Source organism: Chrysemys picta, chromosome 5, assembly GCF_011386835.1.
Source record: "Chrysemys picta bellii isolate R12L10 chromosome 5, ASM1138683v2, whole genome shotgun sequence".
Lineage (NCBI taxonomy): Eukaryota > Metazoa > Chordata > Testudines > Emydidae > Chrysemys > Chrysemys picta.
The window spans coordinates 61,345,155-61,366,590 of NC_088795.1; the positions used below are offsets into that span (position 1 = coordinate 61,345,155).

The following is a 21,436-nucleotide window of genomic DNA, read 5'->3' on the forward strand; positions in this document are numbered from 1 at the left end:
TGCCTCCCCCAAACAGCTTAGATTTAAGGCCACAATCCTGAAAGGATTTATATAGACTTTAACAGTCTCTAAGTAGTGTAACTAGATAAAGTCAGAACACAAGGGACCATTGTGATAATCCTGCATATCCCAATCTACTCATAATACATAGAATTCAGCACAGGATCAGGGTCTGTGTAGATAAGACAGACAAAAATGGAAGGGAAATGTTTGTCTGTTATTTCTCTTACTGGTTCATTTATGTTCCTTTCAACAATCATTGCTGTCTAGGCATTAAAATGTGGCCATCTACTCTCCATAGAAATAAGAACTCAAATTTTTGTCATTTCCAATATTAGCCAAACTAGTCCTGAAATACACAATGCTAAAGATAAAAAAATTTTTGGTGTTTCTATTCTGCATTCAGCCCTGCCACTTGATTGGCTTTGGGCTTCTCTTAACATGGATCTGACTGATGATGTATTAGATCAAGAAATGTTGGCTCCTACTAGCTAAGAATTGAAAAGAGATTAATATTTCCTGAATCAGTTGTGGGTTTTCTTCTGCTTATTATTTTGATGATTATTTATTGTGTTAGTGTTCAGGAGCCCAAATCGGGTTTAGGGTGCGCTGGAAATCTAGATCCTTTTCACAAGGAACTAACAATTTTAGACCCTGATCCTGCAGTCAGATCCCCCTGGGCAGACTCTACAGCTCTGCAGAAATACCGTATATACTCGTTCATTAGTCTGTTCATTTATAAGCCGACCCCCACAAGATGGATAAGTAAAAATAGCAAAGCCTGTATGATCCTTTCATAAGCTGACCCTATATTTCAGGGGTTGGAAAACTTTGGCTCCCAGCCGCTGGCGGGTCGGGACACTTTGTTTACCTGGAGTATCTGCAGGCATGGAGCCCCTCAGCTCCCAGTGGCCGCGGTTTGCCGTTCCCAGCCAGTGGGAGCTGCGGAAAGTGGCGCGCCCATTGGCTGGGAATGGTGAACCGCGGCCACAGGGAGCTGAGGGGCTCCGTGCCTGCAGACACTCCAGGTAAACAAAACGACAGTGTATTAGATATTCAATTCAATGATTCCAAAGAGTTTAAAATCATCAAATTTTGGTGTAGACCAGTTTATAAAGCGACCCCCGCTCTTTGATGCATCACTTTTTTACCAAAAATATTCGGCTTATGAACGAGTATATACGGTACTTCGATTTCAGTGGATTTGATTGCAAGATTGGAGTCTAGGAAGGCAAACAATATAGAGAATTTGAGAGATTGTTTGGAAGATATACAATTTTTATATATTAAAAAAGGGTGACAATACTTCAGTATCCCAGACTGTCTCCCAACCTATACTTTCTTGTAGGCATCAGAGGAGAAGTGTGTTTTGAGGAACAACTTGGAGGAGAGGGTAATGGCTTTGTGGATCACTTTGTGCTTCACAGGTAGGGGGCAGTGACAGGAAGGTGTGACAATGTTTGTAAAGAAGCACCTGGTGGTTCTGGTGACCTCCCAAGTTGTTGGAAATATGCTGCCAATTCTTGCACCCGCACTGTCCTGTGTGAGCTCTGAAGGTATCTATCACCTTTGTCTCACTCACAGTCCCAGCCAACCTGAGGAGAGTTTTGAGGCTGTTCCCAGCTCAAGATCTTGGCTTGACCGAGTTGCTAATAAAATGTTTAGTAATTGGAAGGGGGAAAATGATCGTTAAAATGTAAACACATTTGGTTTGTGATTATTTCAGGGCTCCTGAACAGAATGAGTTGAAGCGTATGTGCAAGGAATTTGAAAGGCCTGAACTAAGAACTAACTTTGGCATAAGGGAAACTTGTAAAACAGATCAAAAAGTTGGGAGCTTGTCTACACAGGGAGAAACAGGTATGTAATCATTATTGGGATTGCATTGGGAAAAGGTAATGTGTAGTTTTTTGACACCACAATATTTTGATTACTTCCCTTGGGGATTTTTATTTCCCTTGCTCTCATGGGCCCCTTAATGTGACCGTCCTGGCCAATGAGGGCTATATGTAGCTCCCCTGGGAGCCAGTCAGTATGGTTGCTGAGATGCCAAGGAATTCCAAAAAGTATTCCTTCTCTGAGGGGCTAAATGCATTTCATCCATAATACTCCCTAGCCAAGGTAAGAAGACGTGTCAGAGCATGAAACTGTAATGCCTTAAACTGTTTGGGGGACAAGGTGGGTGAGGTAATATCTTTTATTGGACCAACTTCTAAAGAGAGCTCTGTGTAAGCTCGAAAGCTTCTCTCTCTCACTAACAGAAGTTGGTCCAATAAAATATATTACCTCACCCACCTTGTCTCTGATGTCCTGGGAACAACACTGCATTAAACTATTTGGGACATACCTACCTATCAACTGTCTCCTTGTGTGATATAATCACAATTGAGATCAGTTAAAGTGACAGTCCCCAGAATAGCTTCAGGTGGGGTATAGGTAGGGCATTTTCAGTGAATAACCATCAACTTTGAATCTTGTTTCCTGCCTTGGTCCGCAGATCCAGGGCCTGTTCACCTTTCCTCAAAGTCTATCTGTTTTTCCCAGCTTTTGAGAAGGGGGAGTGTTAGGCAGATAAATGAGTTTATATAGTGGTAGTTCTTATTCTCGATAAGATGAGGAGGAGGGGAAAGTCCATAGTTTACTATTGAGTTATTTATTAGGTTTGTTTTTGTTTTTAATGTGCATGTTCCCAGGGTCTTTATATAAGGTATCTGTTTAAGCAGCACAAATTTTATTGTAAAGAGCAGTATGCACTTCCCATTTCTTACTCCTGTCTCAGCCCCTATAGGCCATGGTTTGTTGTCACTTCTCATTGTGTTATAGGTGTAACTTAGATGATAAGCTCCTCCAGGGTAGAGATTTTGTCATCTTGTATGCCCATAAAATGCCATACATGCCAGTGATGCTATCTGTAAATAATACTTCCTGTTTCTGCCCAGTAGGTTTAAAGGATTAATATAACACATTTTAAAAAAAAATATTTAATTTTGAGTTTAAATGTAATATTCTTTCTTTTCTTTCTTTTTTTTTTCAACTTTTTTCAGAAAGCTTTTATCAACGGTCTAAGAAGAATTGTTTGGAAAAATTTTGCTCTGATTCAAGCTCGGACTGTGGAAGTTCTTCAGGAAGTGTACGTGCCAGTCGTGGTAGCTGGGGCAGCTGGAGTAGCACAAGCAGCTCAGATGGAGATAAAAAGCCCATGATTACTACCCGGCATTTTCTTCCGTCAAGTAAGTGTTGGAAATAGAGTACGCACAAGTACATGCCGAGTTTAGGTCTTCTTTTTGGATAGTTACAAGGAGAGTGTGTGTAGCTTATGCAGTCTACCCAGATACCAGGGCTTAATAGAATCGAGTCTTCATGGTAGCATTCTACAGAGTGAGGGACCAGAAAGTATTTTACCAGTTGCTAAATCTTTTTTCCAGCTACTTTTTTTTAAGCTGGCATTCAGTTTTGAAAGTGCACATCCTGTATAAAACAATGTACATCATGTGTATATATAACACAAAGGGGTTTTGTATTCATCCACTCATGGTTCACCTGAGTTTATTATTCAGGAAATCTAAAACAAACATTGGAGTTAAGACTCCAAGATGCAGAATTGCTGTATTTGTTGTTCCATAACCATTATAATATTGTATGTTAGAAATGAGCCAGGACTCCAATATCTGACCTGTGCACACTCTGAAGTAGCTGAGATCTTTGTTGCATTAGAAAATTCCTTGTAAACATTAGAAAACCTCAAAATTCATTCAGTGCTCCCCAGTACTCTAGTCAAGGCATCTAGTTGCCTCCAGTTAATTTGTATGCCTTTTGTGCTCCTTCATGGGGAAAAATGGTCTCCTACTTATTAAATGTGTCTAAAACATGTAATCATTTTTCAAGAATATCTTAGGGTGAATGCATTAGTGACTCAGGTTGCCATGATACTATACCCAACAGTAGAGAAAAAGAGCCATCAACAGTAAAAGCAAAAGGGGAAAGAGAAAATGCGGATAAGAAAGCAAACTGAAAATGTACCACACCAGAAATTAAGGAAGCTGTACAATTAGTCACTTTTGGCAAGACTGCAGAACTGAGAGCTACTAACTCTGTCCACATTTTAATTCAGTCCTTACCTTTAGATTATTGTTACATGTGGAACAATGTATATGTTATGTGTTGTAATATAACACACATAATGTGGAGGGGAGGGATAGCTCAGTGGTTTGAGCATTGGCCTGCTAAACCCAGGGTTGTGAGTTCAATCCTTGAGGGGGCAACTTAGGGTTCTGGGGCAGAAATCAGTACTTGGTCCTGCTAGTGAAGGCAGGGGGCTGGACTCGATGACCTTTCAAGGTCCCTTCCAGTTCTAGGAGATAGGATATCTCCATTAACTTATTTAACTTGTATATGACCTACATCTTTAAGTGGCAAAAGTGAAAAGAATCTTTGTTTGTGGGTAATTAAGAAAGGGCATGGATGGACAGCTCAAAAAATTACAGAGAATACCCCAGAATCATGCACTTGTATATGGCAATAAGCCCAAAGCACATCACAAACACCAGAAGGCACAATTATGCTTGGTTGCTGTGCCATATTAAAAAGAACGGTGAAAATCCTTAGTACCATTAGTAGTGTTAACAGGTAGCTTGCTGCAGTATTAATAATGAACAGAATTTAAAGTAGTTTATATTGAATGTTCTCTAGTGACATGGAACAATTGGTTTCATGTCTCTAAATGCTATTTTGAATAATATAAATATAATTTAGTGTCTGAGCAAAAACGTATCAACAAACCTGGCTTCAGAGTTAGGAAAGATTAGCTGTGCCTCTGACCTAATGAGATGAATTATCTCTGGAATAATTTTCTATGTATTCATAGGGTTGCCAGGCATCTGGTTTTTTACCGGAACACCTGGTTGAAAAGGGACCCAGGCAGCTCTGGTCAGCTCCAGCCGGGAGCCCCCTTACGCACCCAAACTCCCTCCCAGAGCCCTCACCCTCTCCTGCAACTCCAACCCTCTGCCCCAGCCCAGAATCCCCCCTGCACCCAAAACCTCTTATCTCCAGTCCCAAACCAGAGACAGCACCCCCAGCTGGAGCCCTCACTCCCCCCACACGCACACCAACCCTCTGCCCAAGCCTGGAAGCCCCTCCCATATCCTGAACCCCTCATTTCTGGCCTCATCCTGGAGTCCACAAACCCTCCTACACTCCAACCCCCGAACCAGCCCAGTGAAAATGAGCGAGTGAGGGTGGGAGAAAGGGAGCAATGGAGGGAGGGCGGATGGAGTGATCGGGGCAGGGCCTTGGAGAAGGGGCAGGGGCTTGGAGAAGGGACGGGACAGGGTAAAGGTGTTCAGTTTTGTGTGATTAGAAAGTTGGCAACCCTATATATTCATAATGTAGTATAACTCTTTTCAAACTCAATCATTTTGATAGTAAGTAGGAATGAATAATTAACATTATAAATGTTAGTAGTAACAATTTTTGAGGTGAACACTGCACAAAAACCAATGCATAAATGTATTTTCTTTTCATAAAGTCCTACACCACAGAAGGACTTACTCTTCTGGTCAGCGGCGGCTCCAGGCACCAGCATTCCAAGCATGTGCCTGGGGCAGCAAGCTGTGGGGAGCGCCCTGCCAGTCCCTGTGAGGGTGGCAGTCAGGCAGCCTTTGGCGGCATGCCTGCAGGAGGTCCACCAGTCCCGTGGATTCGGCGGCGGGTACGCCAAAGCCACGGGACCGGCGGACCTTCTGCAGGCATGCCACCAAATCCGCGGGACCGGGGACCTCCCGCAGGCATGCCGCCGAAGGCAGCCTGCCTGCCATGCTTGGGGTGGCAAAAAAGCTAGAGCCGCCCCTTCTTCTGGTAGAATAGTGGCTCTCAATCTTTTTCCAAATCCTGGGCCCATATTGCAACAGAAAAAAAATGTCTGGGCCCTCCTCTTAGCTAGCCATAAAGAAGGGATCATGGTCTCCAGGTTGAGAATCCATATAATACATGACAACTGTATAGATTTCAGAGGGGTTTATAAATAAGCATATTTGATAAATACATTCTGAAATGGTAAGTGCTGGTACTGACATTCCACACTGAGAAATAAGTTCATACACGCCATTGGTAAGTGTATTGTGTATATGTTTCTGTTTTCAAATTCTTTTTTGATTCACAATCATTGTTTTATTTAGGGGAGAATATTTCACAAAATGATTTTCCAACTGAAACTCCCATCACTTTAAATCTGTCTCATAACATCTGCAATACCAGGTAAATTTTTGTTAAGTCTACCCCGGTAAAATATTAAAGAAACTCCATCAACTTGAAATATTGTTAGTTTTTTAAAAATGAATTAAAAACAATTTCAGGTTTTACCACCTGCTTGTGATTGTCACTGCTAATTTTTGAGGTAGTACAGTCATGTTTTCCTAATGTTGAAAATGTTTCTCTCTTCCCTGTAGCTCTCTGAAAAAAACTACACAAATGATAGGGGAACCTTGCTTATTGTGCAAGGGAAATATAGGATACATATTTTTATTATCTTCCCATTCTAGTAGTTTTCTGTGCTAATTTTTAGGTAAGGAAAGGTCAGACAAATATGTCACTTTTAAGTTGATGTGGTTCTTTTTATGAGAATCATGCTGTCCTGAGACAACTCGAAAATTGTTCCTTTTCTTTCTCTGACATATCCTCCCCCTTACTATAATATGTGCAGCATCTAAAGTTTTAGTTACCTGGATCTTCATCTCACTCCCAGTTTGAGACAAGTGGGATTCAGCTACTAGAGTCAATTACATATTTTCCCTTGGGTTACTGATAATGGAGTATTTCAGTGCAGCTTTGGAAATACCTGTCAACAGTAGTCAAAAGCCTGTAATTCCCAACAACAAATTGGGAACCATCTCTGATATTTGCAGGAAGAGAGGTACAGCCCAAAATGTCACAGACTGGGAGAGAGGTCACACCCACAAAGAAGAGTTGGGCTCTCAGTGAGCAGAGTTTTTTCTTCCTCTTAACTTCTGCAGGTGACTGAGAACTAAATTTCTGTAGTACAGTATATGGAAAGCTGACCTATTGGTTTTAAAGATATGGGTGGACCTCTTATGTTTAGCAATCACTAATAGATAAAGCTCATCCCAAACAAACTTAATCTCAGTCTGAACCTATGAACCATGCTCTCATTTAGTCTCAGTACAGTCTGTGTTCCAGTTAAATTAGATGTATGTGGAATATGTGAATACACATACATTAATATATGGATTATGTTATATATATTATCTTAAAGTAAACTGATTATCTGAATTGGTTGGGGGACATCTGAAGTCTTCAGATGATCAGAATGTTTGATAAATGAAATTTGGCTCATGAGTTTTATATCATCTGAAATATGGATAATAAAGAGTTAAGATAATGAGTATTTTATTTGTTTTCCACATGTAATAAGCACTAAAATGATGAGATTGTGAGGTATGCGATAGCTCAGAGTAAGGAGAATAGGCAAAGGAAAAGCTTAATTTCTGGAGCAAAGGGACACCATTTCCATGCTCCCTACAGTATCATCTATTATTTAGTGTTCCATCGCACTGTGTAGTAGCTTCCATTCTAGAGACATGCATCAGAAAATTTTCAACATGAAAAAAAGTATAAAACTCCTTGAATTTTCTTTTCTAGGAGAGGAGTCCAGGGCCGCCCAGAGAGTGGGGCAAGTGGGGCAATTTGCCCTGGGCCCCGCAGGGGCCACCATGAGAATATAGTATTCTATAGTATTGCAACTTTTTTTATGGATGGGGCCCCCAAAATTGCTTTGCCCCAGGCCCCCCTGAATCCTCTGGGTGGCCCTGGAAGAATCACTAGGGAATTTTTAATGTTGATAATCCAAAATTTTAAGAAGTCCTTTGTCTTCATTCAGCAGAGACATAAATACTGTCCCCCAGTATCCAGAAACCGTATGTACCAACTTCACTGACATAACTGCAGATCCTGACAAAAATAAAGGTTAGTTGCTTTTTCAACAACAGATTTGGTGCTAATGTTTGTACAGTAGTACATATAAGTACCACACATAATGTTTCTTAACTACATTTATGTATAAACCCACAAGGGCTTTACTGTCAGACTGCTGAGTTTGAGCTACATTGCTGAGGACTTGCCTATTTATTTTTTTTTAAACTTCCTGACAACTAAAAGGACTCAGAGAAGACTTTCTTTGCTATCACTAGTCTTTGTTATAACCTAGACTTTGTTTATGGTATTCTCAGTGAAAAAAGGCAGGATTCAGGTGTCATTTCACTCTTCCAGTATTCTTTCCTGACAGTTGCCTTGCTTTGCACAGGCTAAGCACCCTGACTGCAGAGTAACATTTAAACAGTACCAGCATGATTGAGAGGTCAAAAGAACCTACGTCTTAAGTGGAGTTGAGACACAGTTAATGCCATCAGATATTTCTCTCCTAATTTCCTCAGCCCTTTTTGACCTTACTCCCTCCAAAATGGACAATGAATTATGTGATGTTTTGGGATCTTAAATATGTGGTTGTTTTCGTTTATCTGCATTTCAAATGGAAATAATGTTCATTTGTTTGGTGGGATTAATAAATTGTGGAGTAAAAGATTACGGGATAAATTAGAGATTGTAGAATAGAATTGTGGATCCAAGAGGGAATCTGAAGCTTGCTCTCTCTCTTGTTTTTTTCATGTCTTTTTCCCTTTAAAAAGTATGTGCGCTTATAGTTTATTCCTGTTTTTAATGGCTCTAGCAGCACGAGCTCTTCTGTTCAAAACTAGAGCCTCTTCCTGAGGAAAAGTTTTAATACACAAACATGTAATCAGTATTCAAATTTGGCTGTGAAAACAGTCATTTTTGTTTAGTCCATTCTCCCATGATGAAAGATACAAGTACCAGGTCTCATCACTGATGTCATTCCAACATCACATGTACTTTCTGTAGGAATCTTTGCTTTTGCTATGTTGAATTTCAGAATCCGCTTCAATATTATTATTATTATCTTTTTTTTTTTTTACCCAATTGAAAAGTGTTTGATTTTGTTTTCATCTGCACAGCAAGTTCCATCAAACGTAAACATTTGTCAATAAGTTCTTCCCTAGGAATTTTCGCCCAGTGACATACACTCTTAGGGACAGATCCTCACCTGGTATAAATTGGCCTACCTCCATTGAGTCAGTTTATATCAGCTGTAGGATCTGGCCCTGACAGTTAGTCTGTCTTGGAATCTTTTAGTGAGGTTTCTTTTTATATTAACAGCCCTTCTTTTTGGTTTCAAGTAGTAATATAGGAGGGAGGGATAGGTACTGTCCTTTGGGAAAACTATAAAGCGATCTCTCTGGTTGGATTATCTCTCATACATAGAACCTTTTTACTGTGGATCTGAGAATCAGATGTCACCATAGTACTAAGATTTGGTGGATCCCTCATTTCTACCCTGTTGCATTTCATACACTTCAATCAAGATCTCTTTGCCTTTCTAGGTCTTTATCCTACAGGAGACTTGTGGCCTGCTCAACCAGTCTGTTTGACAAATAGCTTAAACTATAACCTTGAGAATAACGTACCATGCATGATCCAGGAAACCCCTTCGGTTCACAATAGGCAAGTTATTTTTTGCTTCACTTTTTGATATCGTGTTTTTCAGCCTATGGCCTTAACAGCATGAATGTATCTGAGCTTATCATGCAATGATTCTTAAGCATATGCCGTTTAAACAGTTTCCATGGTATGGTTGCATGTTAAGCTATAGTAAGCAAGAATCTTACTGTAGAGCAGGGGTTCCCAAACTTGGTTTGCGGCTTGTTCAGGGTAAGCCCCTGGCAGGCCGTGAGATGCTTTGTTTACCTGAGCGTCCGCAGGTACAGCCGCTTGCAACTCCCAGTGGCCATAGTTCCCTCCTAAAACGCTTATGTGGTAGGAACATATTATAATTCCTTTTTTTTTACAGATGGGGAAACTGAATCCCAGAAGGTTTGTACTTGCTTAAGTAATACAGGAAGTTTGTGGCAGATCCAGAAACAGAACTCAGATAACCTTCCTATTAGTTCTGTACTTTAGCCACTAGTCTCTTCTTCCGCCTCATGGGGAAAAGATTAAAAAAATGCTCAGTATCAGAAGTGCTGGAACTAGAAGGGCAGGGGGTGCTGCACCCCATGGCTTGAAGTGGTTCCCATCATATACAGGGTTTACAGTTTGGTTCAATGGCTTTCAGTCCCTCCCCCCCCAATAAAAATTGTTCCAAACCCCACTCAGTATAAGAATGAGCCTGATTTTAACACACCACCATTGCTGATAATGACTGTTCTGTACTATTACGTAATTAGTATGTGTGAAGTGCAATCACTTATTTCAGGCAATTGTCATCTAATAGTTTAACAGTATCTTAGTGTTTTTAAACTATTTTCATAAACCCTGTACAGTATTTTGATTTTTGTTGTTTGATTTTATACGATTTTTGTTGTTTGATTTTGTCGTTTGTAATAGCTTCATTGATTGGAATGCAACTTGTGATAGCCAGTTTCCCAACATGTATTGCCCATTAGAGATGAATGAATACAGTGCTTTTCCAGAAGGTAAGAGTGCTGCTAAACTTCCAAAATATCACTAAGCATGTTCTTTTCTCTCCTCCTTTGAAAAGCAAGGTAATGAATATCATTTGTTCTTTTAAAACCAGTAGCACTAGACTGTTAGAGAGCTGAGCTTGCTAATTTTTTTAATTAGGGTAAAATAGATTAGGAGAAATTAGTTTTTATCACGTATGTGTATTACAGTAGTGCCTAGAGACCCCAGGTAATATGAGGTTCCCATTGTGCGAGGTGCTGAACACGCACAAGAGTTGGTCCCTACCCCAAAGAACTTATGGTCTAAGTGGACAAGACAGACAAAGGATGGGAGAAGGAAAGTGCAGTTATGTCTGTTTTCCAGTTAGGGAACTAAGGCACAGAGGAGTTAAATAATTTAATCTGTGGAAGATCTAGGAACACAACCTAGGTCTCCTGATTCCTGTTCTAGTGCCCTAACCACATGGTCCTCACTCCTCTCTAGAATGAGGTTTTTCAGACACCCTTAGTTAAATTCCTGACTTGGAACAACCTGAATGAGTTTTGACCCACTCACCCAAAACCTGGTTTGCAGAGCTTCCTAAAGGCCTGATTTTGATTGTACTTACATCAGTTTTCTACTAGTGTGACTACAGTAACTCCAGAAGAGTTATCAGGCCCAGACTGCTCTTTTTAACATTCCTTCTGTGCACCGCACTCACAAATATCAAACCTCAACTATGTCGGTACTCATTGGTGGAGAATGAGCTGAAACAAATCTACGAATAGAAAGCCTGAAAAGTATTTGTTCGTTTTTGAGAAGTTGTCATTTACTCAAATTTAAATTTTTGACACCAAGTGCTATACAGTATTGTGTTGTGTGTGCATATAAGAAATAACAAGGCAACTTAAAAGTGCTATGCAAAGACCAGGTTTCTCAAAGTAGAAATCCCAACAGATTGTGCACCTGTGACAGAGCTCAGTATACTAGCGTGTACAACATAACGTCTCTTGTGGCCTATTTTTCCCCCAGGATGTGACTTATTTTGCACATTAAGCATGTTCACAGTTACCTGGAATACTGCACTACTAGCTAGGCTATATTTAAAGATGAAGCTACAAGAGCACAGGATTTTGAATCGCCGTAGTCTCTTGGGAGTTTAGGGCTGAGGCACGTGGGCAGGGAAGGATGGGGAAGCTTTGCCTTAATGTTGTCCACGCTCTACCTGTTCCGTGGCTAATGGAGGGTTTCAAGCTTCAGCAATCTAGAGATAAAAGGTTTTATGTAGCCTTTACCCATTTCCCTTGCTAGCAATTGGCTAAAGGCCCCAGTAGTAGCTAATAAGAAATGATAATCCTATTTATATTGTAGGTCTGAAAGATACATGGAAATATGTAAATGTTACAAAGAGGTGATTGCTGTATTGCCAGGAAGTCAGCTTGGAGTGGTGAAAACTGGCCAGCAGTTCTAATGTCTCTCATGCTGGCACAGTTCAGCCCCCCCTGCAGAAAGTTTAATATAATTTATAATGCAAAAAGCTTAATTTTGTTCTCCATCTCTCCTCAACTGCAGAAAACATGAATTACCCCAATGGCTTCCCATGTACTGCAGAAGTTCAAAATACTGCCTTCATTGATCACAATTGTCAGTCTACCTGGAGCGCTCCACCCAACATGGCGCCTACCTGGGAACCAGCCAGTTACGTCAACTCTTCAGTGAGTATTCCGGTCACTATGTGTTGGCCTAATGTGCTGCTCTGAAGTGCCTGCCAGATACCTTTACATTTCAGTCTCTCCTCCTTTCTTTCCAGTAGGCTGTGGTGTTTGATGTTGATTTTGTTAGCACTATTCATAGTATCTCACCAATATTTTGATAAGTTTCTGTTGGGTCATTTTACTTGAACATTGTATTGAGACCCTTAAGAATGGAAACGTGCATGTTGGATTTGGATAATCTGTTTACCCCTTTCCCTCCCTCAAAAAAAAAAACAAAAACGGTTTCAGTGGAGGATAGAAGCAAGAAGTGCTGATAATGAAAACAATTCTAAAGTTATAAACACAAAAGGGAAATCAGAAATTGTAGAGTAGCATGCACAGCCCTGGTGCTCTTGGTAACATCCACAAGGTTTGCTCTGCAATGTATACATGCAACTCAAACTGACTTCAGCTGGATTTGTGCATGAGTCCCTGAGCACTCACTTTGGCACTTTGTTGCTTGTCTCCAAAGAGAAAAGTGTAGCAGATGAACAGGAAGGGATGGGACAAGTTTATTTCAGTGTTGTAGTGTTGTCTTTAGATATAATCACCTTCTCCTGCACTAGGATGAAAATCTTCCACTTTGAAAATGTATTTTTTGTGTTTACAATAGGAAAAGAGAGTTTAACAGACAAATCTCATCAGTAAAAGCAAGAGATGATTTCAACAGCACACATTCATAGGGGATTCAATAGGGCACTGGATGGAAGAAGTGATAGAAATTTACAGGGGGCAGAGAGGGACATTAATTCTATATTTTATTTGAATGTATTCTGGAATCATAGATGTTTGAGACTAGAAAAACCTATTAGGTAATTCAGTCTATTTTCCTGACAGAACAGGATTTTCCCTAAAATACATTTCTTAGTGTTTTAGCTGGTTTTAAAAGTCCTAAGGCTTCTGTGACCTCCATTGGCAGATTGTTCCACAGGCTAATACATCTCACTTTCAAGAGGTTTTTCCTGATATTCATTCTAAAATTTCTCTTTACTTGCACCCCATTACTCTCACAGCAGTGTGTTCCGTTCTTCCAGTAGTGCTATAGCATGTTACCATGTTCCTCCATTAGTCATCTCTTAGCCAAGCTTATACATCTTTAGTTCTTTCTGTCTTGTCTCTTAAATCAGTCCTTCATCCCCGTGATACTCTTTGTTACTCTTCTTTAAATTTTCTCCATTTGTCTATATTTTTGCTGGTAAGCCTGATCAGACCTGGATATAGTACTCCAGTTGTGGTCACATCAGAGCCATATAGAAGAAGGCTAATACTGCCCTGCTTTGTGAAATGCCTTTGCATATGCAACCCAAAACTGTATTGGCCTTTTTTTTTTGCAACCATGTCATTTGTAAACTCCTGTCTATAATTTCCTGGCTATATGATCCCTAGGTTTCTCTCAGCAATTCTGCTCCCCAGGCTGCTTCTTCCTCCCATGTAGTGTATGTGTTTTCAGATTCTGTTTCCCCCAGCATATTGCCTGATGCTTTTTTCTTGTCCTACAGCCCTACCTCTCAAGCGCCAGAAGCTTGTCCCCAATGTCTGGACTTTTTGGTTCCATCTGGGCACCTCAGAGTGATGTCTATGAAAGCTGCTGCCCAGTCAGTGCCACCGGTCAACACTCAGCTCATGTTGAGAACCAGGCAGTTATGTGTAAGCAGGAGTATTATCCAAGGTTTAACCCATTCCGTGCCTATATGAACTTGGACATATGGACTACAACAACCAACCGGAATGCAAATTTCCCACTTTCTAGGGACTCGGGTTATTGTGGAAACATGTGACAGGAATTTGATTTTAAAAATGTGAATAAAGATGCTTGCAATTTTGATTACTAGATTAAGCTGGTTATTGAACTAGATTACAGTGTTGGTGGATATTTTGGCACTTTTATATGGACAATAAATTTTTTTTTACAGAAATCTGTGTATTAAGTACTTTTTAAGAATTAATAAATAGTATATACAAAACATTATGTTAACATCATGTGAAGGTTAAAATTTTAAAATACAATTTTCAAAAGATGGAAAAAATTCAGATTCTCATAGTAATATATTCACCCGCATTGCATATATTTCATATAAAGGTTACATGTAGGGCCTGATTTTCAGCAATGGCCTCTAAATTTGCAGACACAAAATTGCACTTATAAATAATTGCAGTCACAGCAAATGGTAACATTTGGCCATCTAACTATTTGCACTTACTGTTGCAGATATTTAGATGTCCAAGTTCTGCTTCTACAGGCAGAAGGTATTTGTGGATGCAAAAATTGCACCCACAAAAATTAGAGGTTGGGCTGTGGTCTGGCTGTATATCAGGCCTTAAAATCCTAACTAGTAATTTGATAGTATTGTATTTGTGCAACATGTGTGAGTCAGTGTTTCTCTGAGAAGCTTTTCTTTTTTGTACCTCCTGATATTTTGTGTTTTAACCTTCATGTTGCTATAGCATTTTTGGTGCAATTTTTACTTTCATGTTACATGAGCATTCTTTGGTGCATTTAATTTCCTTTGTTTAAAAACACTAACATTTAAATTGGGGCACACTTTTCATTGAGGGATGATTTTATGCTTTTCTGCAAAGCAGGGTTAACAGAACAGCAACACTTCGGTTTGTTTCATGAAGGCTGAATCTTCATAGTTGAAAAGATTGCCAAGAAAGGAACCAGCCCCTTGTTGATTGTATCCTTCATGCAAGCTGTGTCAGCAGCCCATCCCTAAAGAGTCATCTCCTCAGGCATGGACAACACACAGTTTTCCCTGTCCCCTTGATATGTCACAAAGTGGGCAGGAGTTGATTAAGCTCTGTTAAATCTAAGGAGATAACTACAGCACACCTTTTTTGTTTTAAAATGTTTTTCTCTGAAGTCAGTGGTAAAACTCACATTGATTTCAATGGGACAAAAGCTAGGCTAATAATGAGCACTTTTGAAAATTCCATGTTTTGTGTTTAATGGTTTTATTATACTGGTAACCAGCCCTCACATGCTGTGCTATTTTTTCTGGTGTGTTTTGCTGGACTGTCCCACTGACTGTGGGCATAGAAGTAATAGCTCATAGGACTCTCTGAATTCAGTTTTGCTGGTATACCAGAATTGAATGCTAAGCCTATAGAAGTAGATGTCACCATTAACATTCCTTTCTGTGTCTTTGTAGCCTGTGACAGCATGTTGACAGGAGATTTTGAAAGATATATATTGTGAGTATGTACACAAGATGTGTGAAGAATACCAGTGATCATTTGGTTTTATAGGTTCTAATGCAGTGAAGTCCCTGATTTCCCAGATAATGCTGTTTGTTTTATACCATGTTCGTTCCTTGCGGAACCACAAGAAATGCAGTCAGCAGAGAAATCTAGCAAAAGCCTAGTCACACTCTCTTGCTATACCCAACCAGTTCTGTTAACTTAATGATGTTCATGGGATTGGGGAGGCCTGATTTTCATTCCTTGGATATCCCTATACCATGTATTATAATGCAATTTTTGCTCAGTTAGTACAGGGTTTTGCTCCCTGCTATAGGCAAATGGCCTTCTTGCACTCACATTGAACTGCAGCTAGAAACCTCACTGATGGTTTGGTCTCTCCGCTCAGCCCTATTTAGGTTCTAGTTGGAGTTATGTATTCTGCACCATGCTGCACATTTTAAAAAAGAAATCCATTAGAGAAGGTTCAGGAGGCAGCAGCAAAAATTTCAGTGTTTGAAAACAAGACTCCAAGAAAAGGATACTGAGAACTGGCCATATTTTGGCTAAAGACAACAATTGAAAGGTCATATAAAACTACAAATACGTAAAAGAATGTTATTAAAAAATGGAACACTCGTTAGTCAAACTAGAGCTGAGTTGGTAATATTAGGCCAAATATTACAAATAACTACAAATGTAACATGGCACAAGCTGCTAAAAAGACTGAGGAATCTTCACCCCCCCCCAGAAGACATTCAAGGCTCAACTAATCATAGTCATGGCCAGTTAAATCACTCCTATTGCAATGGGAGATGGAGTAGATGATCTACCACTGGTTCTTCATACCCAAGTGATTTTATACTTCAGTTAGAAGAAAGAATCAGAAGTCCAAATTAATTATAAGGAAATCTCATTTCTCTTGAGCAATATTATCCGTAATTTCTTGCCTCATATCAGGAAATCATGACCGTAGGAATAGGCTCTTCACATACCACTATGAAGCTAATACCAAATTGTATTTAGCACTGCATAGAAACAACAAGTGCCCACATACCAACTAAATTGCGAAGAATAGTCTGCACAGTTCACCAGTTATCGTGAACATGCATATGTGGTTATTGCACTTGGACGAGAGATGCGTGTTGTGGGTATTTCAGTCCCACAGTGCAAAGTATTGTAGTGTTGTCTTTAAATATAATCATCACCTCCTGCACTTTGAAAATGTATTTTTTGTGTTTGCAATAGGAGAAGAGAGTTTATTGTAGAGAAATCTCATCAGTAAAAGCAAGAGATTATTTGAATACCACACATTCATAGTGGATTCAGTAGGGCACTGGATGGAAGAAGTGATAGAAATTTGCAGGGGGCAGAGGGGCACATTAATTCTATATTTCATTTGAATGTATTCTGAAATCATAGAAGTTTGAGACTAGAAAAACCTATTAGATAATTCAGTCTATTTTCCTGACAGAACAGGAGTTCCTGTGCAATATCTTTTAGATGGTTTTAAAAGTCCTAAAGTTTCTATGACATCCATTGGCAGACTGTTCCACATGCTACATCTCACTGTCATGAGGTTTTTCCTGATACTCATCCTAAAATTTCTTTTTTGCTTGCACCACATTACTCATCGTTACAGCACTCTAAATAATTCCTCTCCGTCCTTAGTGATTTCAGCCTTCCAATAGTGCTATAGCACATTGCCATGTCCCTCCATTAGTCATCTTTTAGCCAAGCTTATACATCTTTAGCTCTTTCTGTCTTGCATCTTAAATCAGTCCTTCATCCCCCTGATATTTTTTGTTACTCTTCTTTAAGTTTTTTTCCATTTGTCTCTATTTAGGCTGGTAAGCCTGATCAGAATTGAATATAGTACTCCAGTTGTGTCACATCAGAGCCATATAGGAAAAGACTAATACTGCCCTGATTAGTGAAATGCCTTTGCATTTGCAACCCAAACGGCATTGTTTTTTTGTGTGTGTGTGTGTGTGTGAAACCATGTCATTTGTAAGCTTCCGTATAATTTCCCAGCTATATGAACACTGGGCTTCTCTCAGTCTTCTTCCTCTGATGTAGTGTATGTGTTTTCAGATTCTGTTTCCCCCCCAAGCATTATCTTGCACTTTGCCCTGATGCTTTTTTCTTGTCCTACAGCCCTACCTCTCAAGCGCCAGAAGCTTGTCTCCAATGTTTGGACTTTTTGTTTCCATCCTCAAGAGTGATGACTGTGAAAGCTGCTGCCCTGTCAGTGCCACTGGCCAACACTCAGCTCATGCTGAGAACTTGGCCCTAACTGGCAAGAAGAGGAGAAGGGTAGTGGTAATATCATCCGCCTTATAACTTTTAGCCCAACAAAAAGGAAGACAGCTGGCACTTACCTCTGCACATACAGAGTGAAGTGCTGTTTAAACCTTCTTGAATTGTCTTTTACATTTCCAGAGAACTTCAACTCTGCTTCTGGTACTGTTTTGGGGTGATCGCTCAGTGCATATGGTCTTGCAATAGCTGGTTCCGATGCACTCAAAGTGTATAATAAATTTCAGTTAACTCAGGCTGAGGAGGCCAACCATGAAACTAGTACAGACATTTGAGGAATACTGCACTCCACATAAAAATGAAACCTCTGAGAGAGATGTTTATAAACAGAGTACAAAAAGAAGATGAAACCAAAGAAGAGTTTGTGACTGATCTAAGAGCCAATCTTGAAATTTTGGGGGTCTGAGTTCCTGATAAGAGACCTGAGTATGGTTGAGATTTGAAACAAAAACTTCAGCAATAGATGATGGGGAGAGCCAAATTAATCCTTGACAAAGCAATAAGAATTTGCCAAGAAAAGGAAATCCTCCAATTCAGAGTGAAGCTTATTGGAGGTGGATGTGGACATGACAGAGAATCCAAAACAAGAAAAGAGAACTAAGGAAGAAAAGCATGCAATGCTGGTCTCTGCCCCTGTCGTCGCTGATCCTTTGTTCAAAAGAAAACAGAAAACAAGAATGTCTGCACTGTTGGAAACTGGTATCAGAGCCACTGAGGACTTGCAGACAGTAAAGGGACAGATAAAGGAAAACAAAACCTCAGTGTGATTTGGGGTCCTGGGAGCTGCCACCACTTCATGAACATGACACAGTGTATCTCTCTGATGGGAAACAGTGGTTTAAAACGGAAGTGGTGTCATAAAAGGTTGCCATCTGTCACCCCAGATGGACATGAACTCTAGAGGAATAATCCCAGAAGAGAGGGAGATAAGTCTGCCATTTTGCCCAGGAGGGTCTCAGACAGGCACCAAGAATACGTTAAGAACAAGTGGATTTACTGCCTCCAGAAAGCAGGAGTGCTGCTGTTCTAGGGGAGCCCCACAGGTCCAAGCAACAGTGCAGGCACATCGAAGACTGATTCAACATTAATAATTGTGTGTTGTATTAATACTGGGTTTTTTAATGTTTCTGTTACTCAGTTTCATTTGGCAGGGACGAAGTGGTAGTGGGAACTGGCCTATAAGTGCTGAGTTACCCAAACAGAGTCTGGAGGGGTTTGGTGGAAGCTCTTGTTGCACCCAGCCAGTTAGAAAAGGACATAGAATAAAGCAGAGTTCTTGCAAGCACTGAGTGATCACTGAACAGCACTGTTGTGAGTCTCTCTACTTTCCCCCTTTATTGAGAAGTCAGGAGGGAGAGGGAGGATTCATTGTCACATTGCTATAAAGCAGCAGTATGATGCAACTTTGGAGATTTTGTGTGTCTGCTCCACAGTTTAGTAAATGGTGCAAAGACTCTTCTGTTGTGACAGACTGACTAGCACTGCTCTTCCAACTCCCTGATCACTGTAGTGTAGTTCTCTTTAAAAGTTCTCCACCATCCTGGTTGACCGAAATTACCCTTTTGCTGCAGTGGGACTTCGGCTGTGGAACTGACTCCCCTTCGGCATCAGTCTTAATTCATTTTTTTCTGCTTCTTAAAAAACCACCATCCTTTTGAATTTTATTGTGACCACTCTTGGCTCCTTACTTATTGTCATCTCTCTCTGCATTGAACTCTCTGCTGTTCTTTTGTTGTTGTTGTTGTTGTTGTTTTGCTATGTGCTATAAAAATCGGTGTGCTGGAAATATTGCAGTTAATACATGGAAATCCAGACATTATGTAAATAGTGTTGTCTTTTCTTGTTTTTGGTGTAGGGTATTTTTATATGTGTTCCATACTTTGGCTTCTAGAATTTGTTCCTTTTATTATAAGAAAAAAATGAAAAGTTTTATTTATATATAAATTTTTATTTGTGTGTGTGTGTGTGTGTGTGTGTGTGTGTATGTATATATATATATATAAAAATCAGCACAAAAAAATGGCTTATTTTGGTCTAGCATGAACCTATTCCTAATTGACTTAAGCTACATTGCAAACAGCCACTCTTAAACCAAAATAAGAATGTCCATATTGGGGTTTGCACTGGTTTAACTTCACATCTTTAGTTAAACTGGTGCAACCCCATTGCAGAACAAGCCCTGATTCCAGCAGCCTTCTTTTCTTGTATACTGCCATTTCAGACTCCAAAACCTCCAGAAGATATTGCCCCACCAATATCTTGTGGTTGTACCCACGCTTTCTGGAATGTTCATGCCAAATAACTAGCTGTGCAAGACCTCGCTTCTCAAACCAGTAGTGGCAAAATTTGGATTTCTGTTTTTTTTTTATTTTATTTTTATTGAGTTTACAGTTTGTGAAGGGAAGTGGTTGGTTTCCCACTTCTGTGTGAGCACAGATGTACAGGAAGCTTTCTCGTTGTACTCGTCTGACTTCCAGAAACTACTTTGTGCAGGGTGACAGACATTCGCTAGACTTCTCTTCCTCCCACCGTCCCCAAACAATTGAAATACTTCATTACTTTCCCCTGAATGTAACAGTTCAGACTGCATTGGTGAAACACTTCACAATTGACATTATACATGGATCTGTTATGATGTCTGTCCCTTATTTACTGAAATAAATGAATTTCACATAATTCACTTGGCTTGTTAAGGAAAGGTGTTTTTCTGAGTAGAGAAGGAAATGCCAAAGAATAGAACCAGTCCAACCGGATGTTGAAATTGGCAAGGGAACCTTTCGGGAGTGAAATAAAAGTAAAGTCTGATGAAGAAAAATGGCATCTCCTTCCAAACAGTCTTCTCAAGTAGATGGTATGATATAGTCAGTTAGGCTAAATTCTTCTTTTCAGTACTGCTCAAATCAGAAATGAGGGACTGTTGCAATATTCCTCCTACCAACTTTTTATTTGCACTTCATTAATTACTCTTCATTAAGCTTGGCTCACTACTGCACATGGAGGCTTTGGGAGGAATCAATTGTGTGTGTGAGTTGAAGAATGATCTCATCGCTGCCCTATCTCTCCTGCCATGTGGTTAGTTACTCCCGTGTCTGTCACCACTGTTTGGGGCCACAATCCATTTTTTAAACAAATTGCTGTTTAAACAACTTTTGAGGTTGTAGGCTGCCTCATGGCAGGGCTGGATGAGTCGTTCTCTATAGGAAATGGCTAGTGGTCTCTGACCAGTTCAGATTGCAGCCCCTCAGCAGGTTCAGAGTGCCCCTCTCTGGTATACTGCATCACTGCTCCTTACAGAGCATGGATCTTCTAACATTCCTTAAATCATGCATACTGCCCTTTAAAGAGTTTTCAACTGAATGGAGAAGCAAATGACTCATTTCCAGTCCCCATGCCTCTATACCCAGCCAATTAAGGTGCTCTGTAGCTTGAGGCCTAGCCCTTTCAGAAGACCCTTTGCTAATAATTAGCCAGGGCTCTCCCTGTCTCCATGACTTCAGAATTGCCTCCTTTGTGGCTCTCCCTCACTGCTATTAATGTGCTAGCCAGCACAGCCCCCAACCACTCAAGTTCTGTGGGTTCATTGTCACTCTCTGCCCCTGCTTCTTACTGCCTCCTGGAGTTTCTCCACCAGATCTCCACTGCTACTAGACTCC

The 21,436-nt window shown here is 40.2% G+C and overlaps 1 protein-coding gene and 1 long non-coding RNA gene across 10 annotated transcripts in view; both read left to right on the forward strand.

The window, feature by feature from the left end:
• Positions 1-14,200, forward strand: part of TMEM131L (transmembrane 131 like) — a 116,044-nt gene extending 101,844 nt beyond the window's left edge. For 6 of the 9 annotated variants that reach the window (XM_065596454.1, XM_065596453.1, XM_065596457.1 and 3 more), the window contains 8 exons: positions 1,727-1,860; positions 3,045-3,230; positions 6,177-6,255; positions 7,895-7,980; positions 9,471-9,591; positions 10,474-10,562; positions 12,103-12,245; positions 13,784-14,200. In XM_065596454.1, the coding sequence (XP_065452526.1) occupies positions 1,727-1,860; positions 3,045-3,230; positions 6,177-6,255; positions 7,895-7,980; positions 9,471-9,591; positions 10,474-10,562; positions 12,103-12,245; positions 13,784-14,062 (1,117 nt within the window). In that variant the 3' untranslated portion in view covers positions 14,063-14,200. The remainder of the gene's footprint in view (positions 1-1,726; positions 1,861-3,044; positions 3,231-6,176; positions 6,256-7,894; positions 7,981-9,470; positions 9,592-10,473; positions 10,563-12,102; positions 12,246-13,783) is intronic. The other 3 variants (XM_065596456.1, XM_065596455.1, XM_065596459.1) reach the window with 1 other exon arrangement.
• Positions 14,201-15,339: 1,139 nt separating this feature from the next.
• LOC135983652 (uncharacterized) lies at positions 15,340-19,717 on the forward strand. Its single transcript, XR_010601375.1, has 2 exons — positions 15,340-15,479; positions 17,622-19,717. It is a non-coding gene; the product is annotated as an uncharacterized LOC135983652 (long non-coding RNA).
• Positions 19,718-21,436: the final 1,719 nt, after the last annotated feature.